The 18,393-nt window shown below is 44.1% G+C and overlaps 1 protein-coding gene across 2 annotated transcripts; it reads right to left on the bottom strand.

The window, feature by feature from the left end:
- Positions 1 to 331: 331 nt before the first annotated feature.
- On the bottom strand, positions 332 to 17,119 carry LOC308661242 (class I histocompatibility antigen, F10 alpha chain-like). Of its 2 annotated transcripts, XM_081316155.1 has the most exons (6): positions 17,034 to 17,119; positions 12,463 to 12,738; positions 11,200 to 11,388; positions 8,560 to 8,844; positions 3,989 to 4,078; positions 332 to 1,662 (listed from the first exon to the last, which is right to left on the bottom strand). In XM_081316155.1, exons 1-6 carry the CDS (start codon positions 17,098 to 17,100, stop codon positions 1,613 to 1,615), a joined length of 957 nt encoding a protein of 318 aa, XP_081172281.1. In that variant the 5' UTR covers positions 17,101 to 17,119; the 3' UTR covers positions 332 to 1,612. The 2 variants fall into 2 exon arrangements, with proteins under 2 accessions (XP_081172281.1, XP_081172282.1); XM_081316156.1 differs by lacking the exons at positions 332 to 1,662; positions 3,989 to 4,078 and adding an exon at positions 8,277 to 8,433.
- Between the last annotated feature and the right edge of the window lie 1,274 nt (positions 17,120 to 18,393).

Below are 18,393 nucleotides of genomic sequence, written 5' to 3'. Positions count from 1 at the left end.
AAGGTTGCAAGATATTTAGCTATAATTTAGCATCGCAAAGGCGGGCTAGGGATGAGCTGGAAGGGGGCCTAGAACCCACGTAACCAATCAGAGCTCATAAGTTACATTTCCGTGTTTTGCTACTTGCGGAGACTATATATGTACTTGCTTTTCCATGAAAAGGTGTTCAGACATTGACATTGCTTTTTGTTCTGAACCTTTTGCGCGCAAATTAAAACTTCTTTTGATTCCGAGGCCTGAGTCTTTTTTTTTATTGAAAAGTTTTTCAATACATTTTATCTTTAACAAACCCTCCCCACCCCCTCCCCCCCTTCCCAACCCAACCCAAAAGTATTAAAACTGGAAGGGAAATGGAGACTTTAGTCAAGAGAAACAGAAAAGAAATTGTAATTCTACCAATGCCCCCTTTTAACGTGGACCCACTTCTCCAATCCTACACTATTCATATGCTGATGTATAATAATAAATGTTGTTCTTGCACAACTTGTCCTATCAGTAAACAGTAGAAAAAAACACAATTGTCCCATCCATATTTAAGATATTCATGCATGTAGAGAACTATCATAATAGGGGTGACAATATCAATTAAAACTCCATTCTTAATGGGTTTAAATATAGTCAGTGGTGGGATTCAAATACCTGAATAACCAGTTCTATTATGTGATGCAGGCCTGGGCCGTTCTAGGCCTGGGAGGCCTCCTCCAGGCCTCCGATGCCTAGAACGGACTTCCGGAAGTGGTATCCATGCACTTCTGGTGGGCCGTTCTAGGCCTGGGAGGCCTCCTGAGGCCTAGACTGGACTTCCAGAAGCCAGCCGGTTCCCCAAATAAAGGTTAATTTAGTTACCGGTCCTCCCGAACCGGTGTGAACCGGTTTAATCCCACCCCACTGAATACAGTCCTTGACTCATGACCACAATTGGGACCAAAATATCAGTCAGTGAAGCACTCATTAACTGAGACACTCATGTGACCGCTTTGCTTAACAATTGAAATCCTGGCACTCCCAGTTGTAATCGTTAAGCAGTCTCACCGCTGGTTAAATGGACAAAGAGCTGCCTCCCCAGTTCAGCTCCCCTCCGTGCATGGAAGGGAATTCCTCCCACAGGTTGCAGGATTGGAGCTCAGATCGGAAGGAGTTCAACTCTCCTTGGCTTGCAGCTCTCATTCGGCTCTCAGAGATGAGAAGGAGTCCTCCTGGCAGGTGGTAGCCGCTTGCAACCTTTCCTGCCAGGTTCCCCAGTGCTTCTGTGGGGAAGGCAGCAGTATGTTTGCAAATGGTGATCATAGGATCGCGGGGCAATTGGCAACTGATCGTAAATGCAAGTAGGCTGCAAGCATCCAGATCATGATCATGAGGCCACAGAGTGGTGGCAAATTAGTGCTGGACCTGTATGACCCTTTCTGAGGTCATTGTAATTCCAGACCATCATTCAGTAAACAGTCATCAGTTGAGGACTACCTATATTTAATCCTTTCTTCCAGGTCTTTCCAAAGAAACCCTGGTTTCACCAGAATCAGACACCATGAGGTGTATTAGGAGGCCCTTTAAAAAACATTAATTCCTTGTCATTCCTCCATCTCCCAAGCACTCCTGTAAGAGGCAGAATTGTTCATAGAGAAGCAGCTTCCTCCATTGTACCCTGGCCTGAGCTGTGATTTCCTGGGAAAAGAAAAAGAAAGAAAATTGGGAGGTCAGTCTCTTGGGTAAAGGGGAATAGATGGAAAATCTCAGCTCTTTCTGAGTCTAGCCTCCTCCTTCCTTCCCTCACTTATAAACTAAAACACAGAAACATATCCAAAGTTATGTTTGAGGGACATAGGAAAGAATTATTATCATTTATATATCTCCGCGTAACATAGTGAGCGCCCGTTACTCGTCCCAGCTTCTGCCAACCTAGCAGTTCGAAAGCACGTAAAAATGCAAGTAGAACAACACTACGGTGGGAAGGTAACAGCGTTCCGTGCGCCTTTGGTGTCCAGTCATGCCGGCCACATGACCACGGAGACGTCGTCGGACAAGCGCTGGCTCTTCGGCTTTGAAACGGAGATGAGCACCGGCCCCTAGAGTCAGAAACGACTAGCACACGTGTGCGGGGGAACCTTTACCTTTATATATCTCCACAAAGAACAAAACTGCAGCAATTCTTCAGCCAGAGGGCACAGTTGACCTGAGGCAGTGGTGGGATTCAGCCAGTTCGCACCAGTTCGGTAGCTAATTTTTTGTTGCCCAGGCCCAGAACGGACTTCCAGAAGCGGCATCCACACAGAGAACTGGTTGTTCACATATTTGAATCCCACCACTGACCTGGGGGTAAACATGGCTGCAAAGTTTCTTTTTCCAATAAGTTCATACTTAAAGAGCCTTATGGTGGCAGACCAAGAAGAGATCCACCAAAGCTCCTTTTTTCAAAATGCCTCTTTTTGATCACTACTGTGGTAAGAATGCACTCGCCCCCAATCCTTTTTACTATGCCCCCCCAAATCACAAGAATAAAGCGCAGGTAAAAAAAATACAGAAACAATGTTTCACTCATAAAACTCCTGGTTCCTGCAAAAAGCGGAAATGTTGAATCGAGCCTGTTTCACAAAAAGAGCTCAATGGAGGCAACAGACAGACTAAAGATAAGGGAGTAAAATTAATTACATTTGTTTGACAGGATTCAAACCCAAGGAAGCCAGTATTTTAGACCCATTGCTAGTCTTTGCTACACAAGCTAAACAAATCTAATAACAAAGGCACACAAAGCAAGCCTCCAAATTACAAAAAAGTTAGAAAACTGTGTAAAAATCGTTGTGCTCTTCAAATCAATTTGTCAGCTGTCTCAGAACTGCATGCTGTTGTTGGTTCTGCTCACCAATAAACTTTTTTTTTCTTAAGCGGCCTCCATTTTATTCCCGAGTTGGGACTGGACCTGATTTTTCTTTCAACACTACTTTTATGGAGCTTCCTGACCATGTTATGTCCAAGGCTTTCCTTTATGTATTCTTAGAAAACAGAGCACCTTCTTAGTCAGACAGATCATCCAGTCAGATGTTCCTCCTTGGGGTCTCCATTCCCTATAACAATCTGGCTGCAATGAAAAGGGGGGGTCCTCCTTTCTTAGCTTAGTTTATTTTATTTATTTATTTTAATTCCATTTATATCCCGCCCTTCTCCGAAGACTCAGGGTGGCTTACAAGCTTAGCAGTAGCCTTCATTCTATGTATATGCCTGCTTATTAGGGCTTTCATACACCCCCCAAGCGGCATTATTACAAAGTCAGCTTAATTGCCCCCAACAATCTGGGTCCTCATTTTACCTACCTCGGAAGGATGGAAGGCTGAGTCAACCTTGAGCCTGGTGGGATGCGAACCTGCAATAATTGCAGGCAGCTGGTGTTACTTAAGGAGGCATTAGCCCACTGCTCCACCAAGGCTCTAGTTCTTGGGAGAAAGACAGTTTTGGTCACCATGATGTAAAGAAGATGCTAGAGAGATGTCTAGAAAGAGTGCAGGGAAGAGCAACAAAGATGATCAGGGGCCTTGAGGCTAAAACATAAAGGTCCCTTCCAACTCTGCTATTCTATTCTATTCTATTCTATTCTATTCTATTCTATTCTATTCTATTCTATTCTATTCTATTCTATTCTATTCTATTCTATTCTATTCTATTCTATTCTATTCTATTCTATTCTATTCCACAAATCTGCAGCTTCAGGAGCTGCTTTTGTATTTGGGCACACATACACAGAAAACTGATGCAACCTCTGATCCCAGCTCTGAACTGGGGTTAACATTTAAAATCAGAAATCATCCACTTGGCTACCTTGTAGACTTAAAGCTGAGTCAAGGCTGAAGTCCCCACCCCCCAAAAGCCCAGATCTCAGAAGCACCTCAAGAGCGCTGGGAAAACATGGGAGAGTGAAGCCCAGAAGAGGCATCCCAAAGGGAGAGACTCAGGAGGATTTTTTCCATCTTATTTCAATCACCCAAAAGAGGATACTTACTGAAGAATATCCAAGTCCCAACAATCCCACACACAAGGACAAGACCAGCCACAACGCAGCCAAGGATGAGCCCCAGGTTGGATTCTGGAACTGAATTGGGAGAAAGAGCAGATAATTGAAGGAGAACCCCAAACAATAATCTCAATTAGTGGAGAGACTTAATGCACCCAAAGGACTGGGAATTCCTCAAATTAAAAAGTTTGAGGGGCTCCTCTTCATGTCCCTCTAATGGTAACATGAAGACACCTTGCTAACTGTTGTTTCAATAAATCCCTGATCATAAATTAATGTTTGCAATAGTGGTGAATATCTGTGAATATGTATATAAAATCAGGGCTTTTTTTCTCATAGAACGCTCAGAACGGAGTTCCGGCACCTTTTTTGGATGGAACCTTGTAGGGTAGGCAAGACAGGTTGTATGACATGTATGAGTTCCAGCATCTTTTTCTTTTACAAAAAAAGCACTGTATAAAATAATGTGTACATTTCTTTCTTAGAGCAGCAATTTGGTGTGTGTGTGTGTGTGTGTGTGTGTAATTGATTTTTTTTACAATAACTATCTTTGTGGCTTAGTAAACAAAGTGTTGTCTGGGTTCACATATTTAACAATGATTAATAGTAATTAATTTCTATAATTCCATAGTTGACATGTTCGATAGTAATACACTTCCTTGAAATACATACAAAATTAGATATAGACATGTTTTTACAAATAACAATAATATCAGTATATAACATCTTTTCTAACCAGCTTATATTTCAATTGTATTTGGAATTGTGTTCCTATTGAATCAATGCAGAACCTGTTTTTCAATCTCTTATTTAAATTTAGTTTCCCATCAGTATTCAAAATATTCTTGTCAATTATGATTTTCTCAAAGTTAGTTACATTTAAGCAGTGCTTTTTTTGTAAAAAAAAAAAAAAGTCCTGGAATTCACACACATCATACAACCCGCCTTGCCTACCCTACAAGGTTTACCTTTGTAGTTGAAAAAAAACCCTTCAATTTTTAGTGTATCTAAAAGACTAGGATTTTGTTCAAGGCAACTCTGGAAAATCCATTGAAAAAAGGTGCCAGAACTCTATTCCGGTGTGTTCTATGACAAAAAAAAGCCCTGCATTTAAGTGTCCAAACATTTAACTCATGTAAGCCATCCCAATATTTTTACATTTCCCATATCATAAAAAAGTGCTATTCTAATTATAAATCACATCTCTCTTACTATAAAATCCATGTGTATCCAAAAGTTATCTATTCTTTTAATTATATTCAAATAAATGTTTGGTGAAGTAATACCCCATCCGGTAGGTCAAATCATCTGTTCTCTTAAGTCTAACTCTAGCCTTCTTCCTTTGCCAAGCCACTTTCCAAGTCAGTGTATTCAAATCACCAAGGAATTTTTCCTGTATTTTTGTGGACCTTGTTTGGAATGGGACAGACAATTTAGGTGGAGTGTTTTTGAGGGGGAATTTCACCCATTTATATTCATTAAACAGCTCCCACTTTCCTTCTCCCTCCTCTTTTCATTTTTTGTCTTCCAAACTCTAGTGATTCTCCTGACGACTCTATAATCCATTTTATCAGATCTTCTTTCTTGTCCTCAAATATATTTTGAAGTCCTGAAAGATAAGGTGCCTTTTCTATTTCTGGTATTATAACAAAATCTTGCAGATTTTTCTTTGCTTGTACCAGACTGTAAGTCCCTTTGTTTGTAGCCTCCATCTTTGGTTTATAGTCTGTTTTCTGACATGTTTATTCATTCTTTGTCCTCATTTCCTGGGAGTTTTTAAATTGTAAGCTTAAATTAGAAATTTGCTCATTTATGTTATCTAAATTGTTTTTAATCTCATCATGGTTTCTTCATGTGTCTTCTTTATGTGAAAGAATTGTCTTTTGAATTAATTGCAGCATAGTATGCATTTCTTCCTGGAAGGTGTTTACCTTGTCTTGAGGTGTCACTCCCACAGATCCCTGATATACTGGGCTGGGGTCTTTAGATAAGAATATTGGGTGTAGTTTCCTACCACTTTTAGTTAGATATGCAACATCCATTTTATCTCCCCCCTCCAGATTTTCTATCAAAAATACCATAATCCCCGAGTGTTAGCCTTATCTAATACAACCAATCTTAAGGTCCATACAGCAAAGTCTTGTATAGTTCTTATAGTCTTTATGTATGGCCTTTATAATCCAATGTGTTCCCAATTGTTGATCCACCACTAAAAGCAATATTTTATAACGGTTCTACTGCTCAGAGGTCCAACAATTATCAATCAGCCAAAATTTGCAGTTCAAAATAGTCAATCACCTAAGAATAGTCCAAGAATCTCCCACTACAAAAGTAGCCAAAAGTTAAGGTTTTTCTTTCTCTTCAAATAGTTCATAAGCTTAAAAATCAAAGCTCAGCAGTTTTTATAACAGTTGTAGTTCTCACTCTGTGGTAGATAGCCCGATATATTTTCCTCTGATCCCAGCTGTACTCTATTAAACTAAGAGTCACTGGGCATCAAAGGAACAAATAGTTATCTGTTTCTGGGTGTCTTGCTAGTTTCTCAGTTAGGCCGCTATACTGTGATCCACCACTAGATATCATTAAGTATTAATTTTCCAACTTTTAAAACAGAAAATTATTTTCTTGTAATTTCATCCCAATACTCAGGGGCTGCCACAAAGAAGAGGGAGCCAAGCTATTCTCCAAAGCACCTGAAAGCAGGACAAGAAGCAATGGATGGAAACTAGTCAAGGAGAGAAGCAACCTAGAACTAAGGAGAAATTTCCTGACAGTTAGAACAATTAATCAGTGGAACAACCTGCCTCCAATAGTGGTGAATGCTCCAACACTGGAAGTTTTTAAGAAGAGACTGGACAGCCATTTGTCTGAAATGGTATAGGGTTTCCTGCCTTAGCAGGGGGTTGGACTAGATGACCTCCAAGGTCCCTTCCAACTTATTATTATTATTATTATTATTATTATTATTATTATTATTATTATTATTATTATTATTATTATCATTATTATTATCATTATTATTATCATTATTATTATTATTATTATTATTATTATTATTATTATTATTATTATTACTCTTTCAAAGAGAAAGTCTTAATAATTTCTTCAGTTTTCAGGTTTGTCCCAACTATATCTTTATATTAGTTCCATTTCAATGTATTTCTGGCCCCCATAAAAATTAAAACACCGCTTCCGTCTATGAAAGGGTGGAGCTGCAATCCCTTTCCTTCTCACTTTTGGAGGTTTTGGGGTTTTTTTTGCTTTTTAGGGGTCTTTTCCAGGCAATCCAGTTGTAAAATAGAAAAGATTGATATTCTCACCCAATTCCAAATACGTTCACAATCTGTTCTACTTGGGGCTTTTTTGCTTTGGTTGTCAGTAGCTTGGGCTATTCACAGATATTCTGACTCCGACTGTTGTTTAATGATGTATCCCCTTGCTGAGACCCCTGTGCCTGGCCTGTATAAGTGGATACTATCACTGCTGACAGCCTTTGCCAGATAGCAGAACTCATGAAATTACCTTTTTATCATCCACGAGGACCTTTATTTGCATGCAGAGAAGATTACAGCAAACAAGATGTAGTAGAATGATGAAATGGACGGTATTTCAAGGTCAAAGACAGTAATGGTCCTACCATGTAGAGGAGGCCACATGTAATGGTGTCAGGAAGTGATAGAACATTCGAGGTTAAGAAGAAGGAGGAAGTATGTCACAAATGGGAGGGGTTGACTGAACAAAATTAACATAAATGTTGTAATTCCCAAACAACCACATGGTGGCAGCACAATATGCACTGCATAATACTTTATGGCTGATGTAACAGCACAACAGAAGTGCAGCTAGCCTTTCTCCTGCTGGTTTGGAGGGCTTTCCCCAGATCAACTGGATCAACTGCTATATTTCCGTGATTGATGGGGTCCCCTCCTTCTTCATTGCCCCTCTGGGGCGACTTTAGACCCATTTAGGGTCCCCTGGCAGGACGAAACCAGCCGTGGGGTGCAGAGCCCCACAATCCTTCAGCCGTGTCACTACAACGCAAACCTCCCTCAGCAGCAATTTGTTCTTTACAAGAGGAAAACCATTTCAGTCTCTGATGGCAAAAAAATCAGAGTGGTAGCCCTTTAGTTTATTTTTTTTAATGCATTTCATGAAATCAGCCGCCGATCAAAAATTTGGCATTCAGAAAAAGGTTAGCAGACTCCTCCTGATTTTTGTACTTCAGGAATTCTAACCAAAGAAAATCTCTTTCGGGTGCTCAGCATAACTGCTGCTCCTTTGCGGGAGGCAGGAAACAAAGGAAGGACAGAGGGTAAGAGAGGACCTAAGGGCATTTCATCAGGATTGATCACCTGTTGTGATGGGATTTGTTGCTTCCTTTAAATCACCTGAACCCAATTCTATGGATTGTTCCCTGCAGGTCCACCAACAAACTACATGGGAAAAACCAATCAATTAGAATTCAACTTCACATTTATATACAGCTGGGCTCCGATTTCTTTCCCACAATCCTCAAGCCTGAAAGAGACCCCAGCCTTTCACTCCCTGCAGCCTCTCACCCTTCATGGCCACGTCCAGAGGCTCCTGCAGGCCATCATGCTCCACATGGCACCGATAGCGGCCCCTCTCTTTGGGATCGATCCGGATGCTGAGCCAATAGTGGAAAGTCCCATCCGCGTTGGGGGCCACGGAGCCACGGAGGGTGTCCTGCAGCCAGACCTCTCTGTCCCTCGTCCAGGAGGCATTGATCTCCTGGGGGTAGAAGCCGTGGACCTGACAGACATGCGTCTCCATCCCATCCTCCATCTCCTTTGTCTTCCTGCTCACCGTCACCACTGGAGGCTCTGCAGAAACGACATCATCAGAATTAACTCTGTGCCCCTCCAGAACCTGGAAGGTGGATGAAAATTTGAAGGGGCAGAAAATTCTCCCACTACTTGGTTTTAACTAAGGATTTAACAAATAATAATAATAATAATAATAATAATAATAATAATAATAATAATAATAATAATAATAATAATAATAATAACAACAACAACAACAACAACAACAACAACAACAACAACAACCATAACCATAACCATAACCATAATAGTAAAGTTGGAAGGGACCTTGGAGGTCATCTAATCCAACCCCCTGCTCAGGCAGGAAACCCTATACCATTTCAGACAAATGGCTGGCCAGTCTCTTCTTACAAACTTCCAATGTTGGAGCATTCACAGCTTCTGGAGGCAGGCTGTTCCACTGGTTAGTTGTTCTCACTGTCAGGAAGTTTCTCCTTAGTTCTAGGTTGCTTCTCTCCTTGATTAGTTTCCATCTGTTGCTTCTTGTCCTGCCTTCGGGCGCTTTGGAGAATAGCTTGACTCCCTCTTCTTTGGGGCAACCCCTGAGATATTGGAAGACTGCTATCATGTCACCCCCTGGTCCTTCTCTTCATTAAACTAGACATACCCAATTCCAGCAACCGTTCCTTATATGTTTTAGCCTCCAGTCCCCTAATCATCTTTATAACTACAGCATCTCAAAGAGTTTGGGGAAATGCTCCAAATCTGGAAAATGATCAACCACAAGGACTCCTGATTCTGAGTCCTTCTCAGGGACTCAGTCTGAAGAACCTCTGGCAGCAAATTGAGGGTCCAAGGAAATTCCACCGTGACTGCTTTGAACTCTGACTGATCTTGGGCTACTCCCCTTAGGGGACAGATATTAGACTTTAGAGTTCCCTTTCAAAAAAGTTTCTCCCTACTTTGGGGTTCTCTTCTGCTCCCTCAGATCTTTGACTGCTCTAGGCCTCTTTCCAAGGGACACAACTACAATTTCAAAGAGGAGGAAAGTGGGAATCAAAGCAAGTGGCTCAGAGAGTTTGCAATTCATGGCAGGGCACCAGATTATTTGAGGAACCACTTGTCCCAGATTTATCTACCCAGCCTACCAGATTCCAGAGAGGCAGCAAGTTATGGCTTCTGTCGCTTCTATTTTTGGTAAGCCGAATAGAGTGTGCCTTTACTCCTATGACAACCCCATTGCGGAATAGCACTTAGACTTCTCAGTGCTTTACAGCTCTCTCTAAGCCCTAAGCCAGGGGTGTCAAACTGCCGGCCAGCGGGCCGGACGCGTCATCGGGAAGCCACGCCCACCCCCCCATTGCCAGCAATGGCAAAAAAACTCCGATATGTTGCGCGATGTCACGTGACGTCATGAGTTTGACATGTCTGCCCTAAACCCTTTTAATAATAAGTTGGAAGGGACCTTGGAGGTCATCTAGTCCAACCCCCTGCTCAGGCAGGAAACCCTATACCATTTCAGGCAAATGGCTGTCCAGTCTCTTCTTAGAAACCTCCAGTGTTGGAGCATTCACCACCTCTGGAGGCAGGTTGTTCCACTGGTTAATTGTTCTAACTGTCAGGAAGTTTCTCCTTAGTTCTAGGTTGCTTCTCTCCTTGACTAGTTTCCATCCATTGCTTCTTGTCCTGCTTTCAGGTGCTTTGGAGAATAGCTTGACTCCCTCTTCTTTGTGGCAGCCCCTGAGATATTGGAACACTGCTATCATGTCACCCCTCACCCTTCTCTTCACTAAACTACACATACCCAATTCCAGCAACCGTTCCCGATATGTTTTAGCCTCCAGTCCCCCAATCATCTTTGTTGCTCTTCTCTGTACCCTTTCTAGAGTCTCGACATCTTTTTTACATCGTGGTGACCAAAACTGGATGCAGTATTCCAGGTGTGGCCTTACCAAGGCATTGTAAAGTGGTATTAGTACTTCACTTGATCTTGATTCTATCCCTCTGTTAATGCAGCCTAGCACTGTGTTGGCTTTTTTGGCAGCTGCAGCACACTGCTGGGTCATATTGAAGTGATTGTCCACTAGGACTCCAAGATCCCTCTCACAGTTACTACTATCGAGCAAGGTACCACCTATACTACTGTATACCTGTGCATTTGATTTTTCCTGCCTAAATGTAGAACCTTACTTTTTTCACTGAATAGCCCCAAGTAGTCCTGTTGCCTCATTGTGGGCAGTGAACAGGACACTTCCAAGTGCTTTTGCTGTCTGATCCACATAATGGCTGCATTTCCTAGTCCACTGAATCACGGCCTGCATCCAACTCTAGATAAGGGATCCAAAGGGGCCAAACCTATCCAAGATATCTGGTCATAAAGGAGGAAAGTCCAGCCTGGACCCAGATACTCACCTCTCCTCAGCAGCGCCTCCTTCCCGTATGACAGGCACTTCTCTAGCAACTTCATGCAGTTCTCTAAGTCGTACCTATGCATGCGGTAGGTGTCTCTGATCTCCCAACCATCAGTTAACTGCAAAAACCCTTCTTTGCTCCCATCTCCTTGGAGATCACAGCTTGCCATGCCCTGTAGGATGTGAAGGCCTGAAAGGGGGACAAGATAATGGTTTGAGGCATCCTCAGGAGAGACAGATATCCCCATTCTTGCAGGGACTTTGACTCAGGAGGGAGCCAGCAAGAAAAGGGACGAATGACAACTGGAAAATGAAAGAAAAGCATCTATCCCCATGAAGCTACTGGAGAGAGATTGAGCCTCTCCATTCACCCTGACCCCAGATCACAGACATTCCCCCCTTCCCATTTTCCTCCATCTTCTCCCTCCTCCAAAGGCTCCTTCTGGCCAAAAGGAGAAGCAGCACCATTGTTGTTGTCTCGGATTCACAGAGCCCCAAAACCCGCTTTCTGGAGGCTCAGTAATGGCCAGAAGTGGGGAGAGGGCAGAGGGGCCGCACCACCACCTATTTGCTTGCAACCGTCCCCTAAATAAGATTCTTTGAAAGTGAGTCTTTGATCTCAGAGAGAGCAAAAGGGGTGTGTGTGTCAGAATTCCCTTCTGAAGGGAGCCCCACCAAGAGATCAGCGCAGGAGTTCAGTCTGATTTGAAGCCGCATCAGGGGGATCAAGGTGAATTTGATCCCTCATTTGTCTGGTGTGGAAACAGGAGCTTCTTAGGAAGCACTGGGGTGGGGGGGGGAAACCTGTCACTCCCTTCCTCCCTCACTGCAGGAGGTCCTCCAACGGCAAACCGGGCACGGCCAATGGTGGGGCCTAAATGTCCCGTTCCGTCCACCAAGGCCGAGCTCAGTCTGTTTCTTCCTCTTTAGCTCGTTTTCTATCACTCCTGGGCTATACTGCTTCTTTTTTAAAAAAACTTTAACATGTATTTATTTATTTGTTTGTTTGTTTATTGCATTTTTGGTCACCCATCCACCTTTAATAATGATAGCGTCCACAGAAAACTTTGGGTTTGGGGGCAAGGGTAAAATAACAACAATAACGACAATAATTTTTAAAGCAATAAACGTATTTTCAAAATAACCTTTTTTTAAAAAAAGTTAGGAAATCAGCCTTTAACCTGGAAGGGACCCACTTTCTTCCCCTCTCCTGCTATCGGTGGGGAATTATGGGGCAGGAGGAGCCACCCGACCCATCGCTCACCTTCCCTCTGATTGTAGCGAGTCCTCAGATTCTCCAGGTAACTTCTGAAGTAATTCTCACTGTTATGAGCTAAACCGGTCAGAGCCTGCCAGTATTGAGGAATATTCGTCCTCATCTTCTCCATCCAGGAGACTCGGGGCTGAATCTTCCTGCTGTCGCTGTCGTAGCGAGCAAACGTCTGACCACCCATATACCCCAGAATAACAAAATGGGGCAGCTCCTGACTGGGCTCCAAAATGGTGAAGCAGATAATCTTGAAGGAATGTGAGAAGGAGCCTGAAAAAGGACCCAGAGGGGCAGAGTTAGGGGGCTTCAGCTGGAGGACTCTGAAGCTATGGGGCATCAGATCTGGAAGGAAGAGAAAGAGACCTGCGGGGGGGGGGAGGGGGAGAGAGGAGAAAGGGGAAAATGAAGGAATAGATGATGGAAGAGGAAGAGGAGGCAGAGGGTGGAAAGAGGGAGGGAGAGGCAGAAAAGGGAAGAGAAAGCGGGATCAAAGCAGGATCAAAGGGAGAACAGGAAACCCCCAAATCTACCCGCCCCCCTCAATTGTGCTCTTCCGTCCTCCAGCAAGGCCTCATACAGACTGCCCTAAGGAGGCTGCAGTCACCCACAGGGAAAAGAGGAATTCCACCCTCAGAAGAGCAAACCATAGCAATAGCACAGACTTATATAACGATTCATAAGGGACGTGGTGGCTCAGTGGGTTAGGACGCTGAGCTTGTCGATCAGAAGATCGGCAGTTCGGCGGGTCGAATCCCGAGTGCCGCGTAGCAGTGTGAGTGCCTGTTACTCGTCCCAGCTTCTGCTAACCTAGCAGTTCGAAAGCATGTAAAAATGCAAGTAGAACAATAGGGACCACTACGGTGGGAAGGTAACAGCGTTCCGTGCGCCTTTGGCGTCTAGTCATGCCGGCCACATGACCACGGAGACGTCCTCGGACAAGCGCTGGCTCTTTGGCTTTGAAACGGAGATGAGCACCGCCCCTATAGTTGGAAACGACTAGCACACATGTGCGGGGGAACCTTTACCCTTATATAATGATTCATAGTGTGTAACAGCCCTCTCTGAGCAGTTTACAGCATATGCACGTTGCCCCCCCAACAATCTGGGTCCTCATTTTACCAACCTCGGAAGGATGGATGGCTGAGTCAACCATGAGCCTGGAGCAATAATAATAATAATAATAATAATAATAATAATAATAATAATAATAATAATAATAATAATAATAATAATAATAATAATAATAATGGTGATGCCAGTCAATTTGAGTGTTCAGTTGACTGAGTTTCATGTTTTATGAATAAAAGTTTTAAATAATAATAATAATAATAATAATAATAATAATAATAATAATAATAATAATAATAATAATAATAATAAAAAGTTGGAGGGGACCTTGGAGGTCATCTAGTCCAACCCCCTTCTCATGCAGGAAACCCTATACCATTTCAGACAAATGGCTGTCCAGTCGCTTCTTAAAAACTTCCAGTGTTGGAGCATTCACAGCTTCTGGAGGCAGATTGTTCCACCGATTAATTGTTCTAACTGTCAGGGAAATTCTCCTTAGTTCTAGATTGCTTCTCTCTTTGGTTAGTTTCCATCCATGGCTTCTTGTCCTGCCTTCAGGTGCTTTGGAGAATAGCTTGACTCCCTCTTCTTTGGGACAACCCCTGAGATATTGGAAGGCTGCTATCATGTCCCCCCTCGTCCTTCTCTTCATTAAACTAAAGGTAAAGGTTCCCCCGCACATGTGTGCTAGTCGTTTCCGACTCTAGGGGCTCATCTCCGTTTCAAAGCCGAAGAGCCAGCGCTTGTCCAAGGACGTCTCCGTGGACATACCCAATTCCAGCAACCGTTCCTTATATGCTTTAGCCTCCAGTCCCCTGATCATCTTTGCTGCTCTTCTCTATACTCTTTCTCAACATCTTTTTACATCGTCCACTAGGACCCTGAGATCCCTCTCACAGTTACTACTATTGAGCAAGGTATCATCTACTATACCCGTGCATTTGGTTTTTCTTGCCTAAATGTAGAACCTTACTTTTTTCACCATTGAATTTCACTTTGTTAGATAGAGCCCAATGTTCAAGTCTGTCCAGATCCTCCTGTATCTTAAGCTTGTCTTCTGGAGTGTTGGCTATTCCTGCCAGCTTGGTGTCGTCTGCAAATTTGATGAGTTCCCCATCTATCCCCTCGTCCAAATCGTTGATGAAGATGTTGAAGAGCACTGGGCCCAGAACAGAGCCCTGGGGCACCCCACTACACACTTCCCTCCATGTAGATGCAGTTCCATTGAGGACCACACGCTGAGTACGGCCTGTCAGCCAGCTACGAATCCATCTGGTGGTGATGCTGTCTAACCCACATTTTTCTATCTTATCAAGTAGTAGGTTGTGATCTACTTTATCAAATGCCTTACTAAAGTCCAAGTAAATTATATCCACAGCATTCCTCTGGTCCGCTAATTTTGTCACCTGTTCAAAGAATGCAATATGATTTCTCTGGTATGATTTGTTTCTGACAAACCCATGTTGGCATTTGGTAATGATTTTTGTTTGCCAAATTGCAGGCAGCTGGCAATCAGCAAAAGGAGCCCGCAGTGCTGCATTCTAACCACTTCACCACCAGAAGATCAAAAGAAGCAAAAAATGCCACCTAGTTCCCCCAGTTTCATGAGGGGAAAAAATTAAAACGAAATCCTCACCTCACAGGGGGCCAATGTGGGTTGTTAATAAAGATTTGAGGAGAGATTTTATAAAACAGAGGAGCGAGAAGGGGAAGGAGGCATACGAATGTGAGCAGAGGCCATGGGACCCTTTGGAGAAACTCAAACCCCTTGCTGGGGTGATGTGGGCAGCCAAAGGGAGAGGGAAGGCAGCAGCAATGAAGCCAGGCAGCCCCTCCCCCTCCCATCCCAGAGTTCAGGCATCTGATCAGGAATGGGCTTTGAACCCAGGACCCAGTGGGGCTCATCCTCAATCCACAGAAAATCTCTCTGCTGATTACAGGATGGTCTATGCTGATTATAGTGTCTGCTGCCTGAGCAGAGGGTTGGACTACAAGACCTCCAAGGTCCCTTCCAGCCCTATTTTGATTGATTAGATTGCTTCATATCAGGAGCCCAATTAGGACATTCATGCTGTCATTCAGAGGTACTTGCAATGCACCAGATTCACTCTGCGTCCTGAACACTTTCTTCACTTTCCGCGAAATATGCTCGTGAAGTTGTCCTCCTCCGGTGCTGACCCTACTCTCTTTTCAGCGGCACTTTGCAAATCACACACACACACACACACACACACAAACACACAGAGTCACAGCATCCACAAGATGAAAAGAGCCATGGAGGTACTCTAGTCGACCCTCTACTCAGGGTAGGGACTGAAAACAAAGGCTTTTTCTTCCCCCTTAAGACGGTGGTGGCGAAACTATGGCACGCGTGCCGCAGGTGGCACACAGAGCCCTCTCTGTGGGCAGGCACGCCGTCGCCCCAGTCCTAGGCCTTCAGCTGGATTTTATAAAATCTTTTCGCTTTAGGCCTCCGCCGCCGTGTGCCAAAAAAAAAAGGTTCAATCAATCAATTTTAACTTCTCATGGGGAAAAAAAAAGATCTCACAAAGTTGGAATTGATTGATTGAACTGTTGAGTCCCACCCAGTCTGCCGTTACCACCGCAGCCATGCCCACCCAACGGGCCACGGCCACCCAATAGGCCACACACACCCAATGGCCCCCGACGATACATAAGTGGGTTTTGGGTTGCAGTTGGGGCACTTTTGTCAGGACCCACCCCAAACCACGTCTTAGGAAGACAAAATTCTTGGAGTCAAATCTATTCCAAAAAGAATCTGTACTATGACATGCTTGGTTGTAGGAATACGAGACAGGACTTAATATTATTCCACGAAGTAAACCCTTATAAAGAGTTCCCGGTTTAACCCCCCTTAACCCCATTTGGTCAGTCCCCCATCCTTTATCTCGTATCATCCCTCTCGTGGGAAAAAGGAACTTAGGACCTTTCATGTTTATTGCTCTCTTCCGTGACACAAGCCAGATGCTAGCCCCCCCTTTTGTTTCCCCAGTTCAAAAGGCTTCTCCTTTCCTTTGAAATGCCTAATACCGGTTCAATACACATCCATTCTCTTCTCTTCGGGAGATGGCAGAATCCATGGAATAATAATAATAATAATAATAATAATAATAATAATAATAATAATAATAATAATAATAATAATAATAATAATAATAATAATAATAATAATAATAATAATAATAATAATAATAATAATAATTTAATTTCTATACCGCCCTTCTCCCGAAGGACTCAGGGCGGTGTACAGGTGGAAACATTCCATTTATGAATATGATATAAATGGATTCTGACAGGTTTGCCATCACTACCCTAAGTAAGATGTGTCTGGCTTCTGCTTGATCCTCTCCAGCAAAAAGGAGAGACTGGCATCTGGAGGTGCCACCTTGTCCTGCTCCTAGAATGGCTCGGGGTGATGGGCAGTGGGAGAGAAAGGCAGCAAAGAGGGAGGGAGGGAGGGAGGGAGACAGACAGACCTTCCGTCCATGGATTCCCACGACCAGCAGAAAAAGGGGTTGAACCCCTTAACTCACAGAGGCACATCTGCCGTAGAGCGACCACCTCCAACAACAACAACAACAACAGGAGCCAGCGGGGCGCAGAGCGCAGAGCCATCCTGCCCATCATCCTCAACCTTGCGCTCCGCTCTCCTGCAATCGCGGGCAAAGGAAAGAGGCGCTCGGGGCGATCCTATAGCGCGGACAATCCAGAGCTTAGCCGGCGATTGGCTAAGCTCAGCCAGTAAGAAAAAGCAACGCTCCCGTGACGTCTACGGTTGCTAGGGCAGACAACCGGAGAAAACTTGGCGAGGGAAGTGATGGAAAAGGGAAGCGAAAGTTGCATCTTGAGTCAGGCGTTCAAGAATATCCCGTTCCAGGAATTCCTCGTCGTGGGGGAGGGGCGGATTTGCGGGGGAGGGGGGGTGGTGGTGTCAAAAAGAGTCCGACAGTTATCCCTTTCAGACTGCGCCCAGCCCCACGCAGTCAAGGATCAGGTGAAGGTCAGGAACCCCAGGTGATCTTCGCTTGGGATGAAAAACGCTCAAAGGCTCTTGGGCAGGGGGTAGGCAACCTTGGCTCTTTTATGACTGGCGGACTTCAACTCCCAGAATTCCTGAGCCAGCATGGCTCAGCTTGGAAACCTCTCTTTCCCCCCCCCCCCAGCATGGCTGGCTCAGGAATTCTGGGAGTTGAAGTCCACCAGTCATAAAAGAGCCAAGGTTGCCTCCCCTGTTCTTGGGACATCTTCAAGGCAAAGACGCGTCTTCCTATGGAATTGATGATGATGATGATGATGATGATGATTAGTGCTTTTTTTGTAAAAGCAAAAGGAACTCACGCATGTCATACAACCCGCCTTGCCTATCCTACAAGGTTCTATCCAAAAAAGGTGCCGGAACTCCGTTCTGAGCGTTCTATGAGGGAAAAAAGCCCTGAATTGATGATGATGATGATGCTTTTACATTTCCTGCGGTGAGTAAAGTGTGAGGAAGAGCCAGTGGGGTTTTTTTTTCAGAGCTTGAACCATCTTCTACCGTGGTCAGCCTTCCTCTGAGCATGTTCAGAGTGGAAATTAGGCCGTGCCTGTGGGGGGAAAGGAGAGAGCTTCTGCCTCCCTTTCGTGGCCCTGTATTTCTACCGATGAAGAAGGCTGAGACCACTAGGGCAGGGGTAGGCAACCTTGGCTCTTTTATGATTCAAGGACTTCAACTCCCAGAATTCCTAAGCCAGCATAGCTCAGCTTGGAAACCTCTCTCTTTTCCCTCAGCATGGCTGGCTCAGGAATTCTGGGAGTTGAAGTCCACAAGTCATAAAAGAACCAAGGTTGCCTACCCCT

This window comes from Vipera berus, assembly GCF_964194415.1.
Source record: "Vipera berus genome assembly, chromosome: 2".
Classification (NCBI taxonomy): domain Eukaryota; kingdom Metazoa; phylum Chordata; class Lepidosauria; order Squamata; family Viperidae; genus Vipera; species Vipera berus.
Note: the sequence above shows the minus strand (reverse complement) of the source record. Positions and strands in the feature narration are given on the sequence as shown.

Excerpts from the sequence above, each read along its gene's own strand:
- LOC308661242 (XM_081316155.1), bottom strand. The coding sequence starts at position 17,100 with ATGTGCCTCTGTGAGTTAAGGGGTTCAACCCCTTTTTCTGCTGGTCGT. Across the intron at positions 4,079-8,559 it reads TCTGGACGTGGCCATGAAGG|TTCCAGAATCCAACCTGGGG; the intron begins GTGAGAGGCTGC and ends CTCCCAATTCAG. Across the intron at positions 1,663-3,988 it reads TGGGACTTGGATATTCTTCA|GAAATCACAGCTCAGGCCAG; the intron begins GTAAGTATCCTC and ends TTCTTTTCCCAG.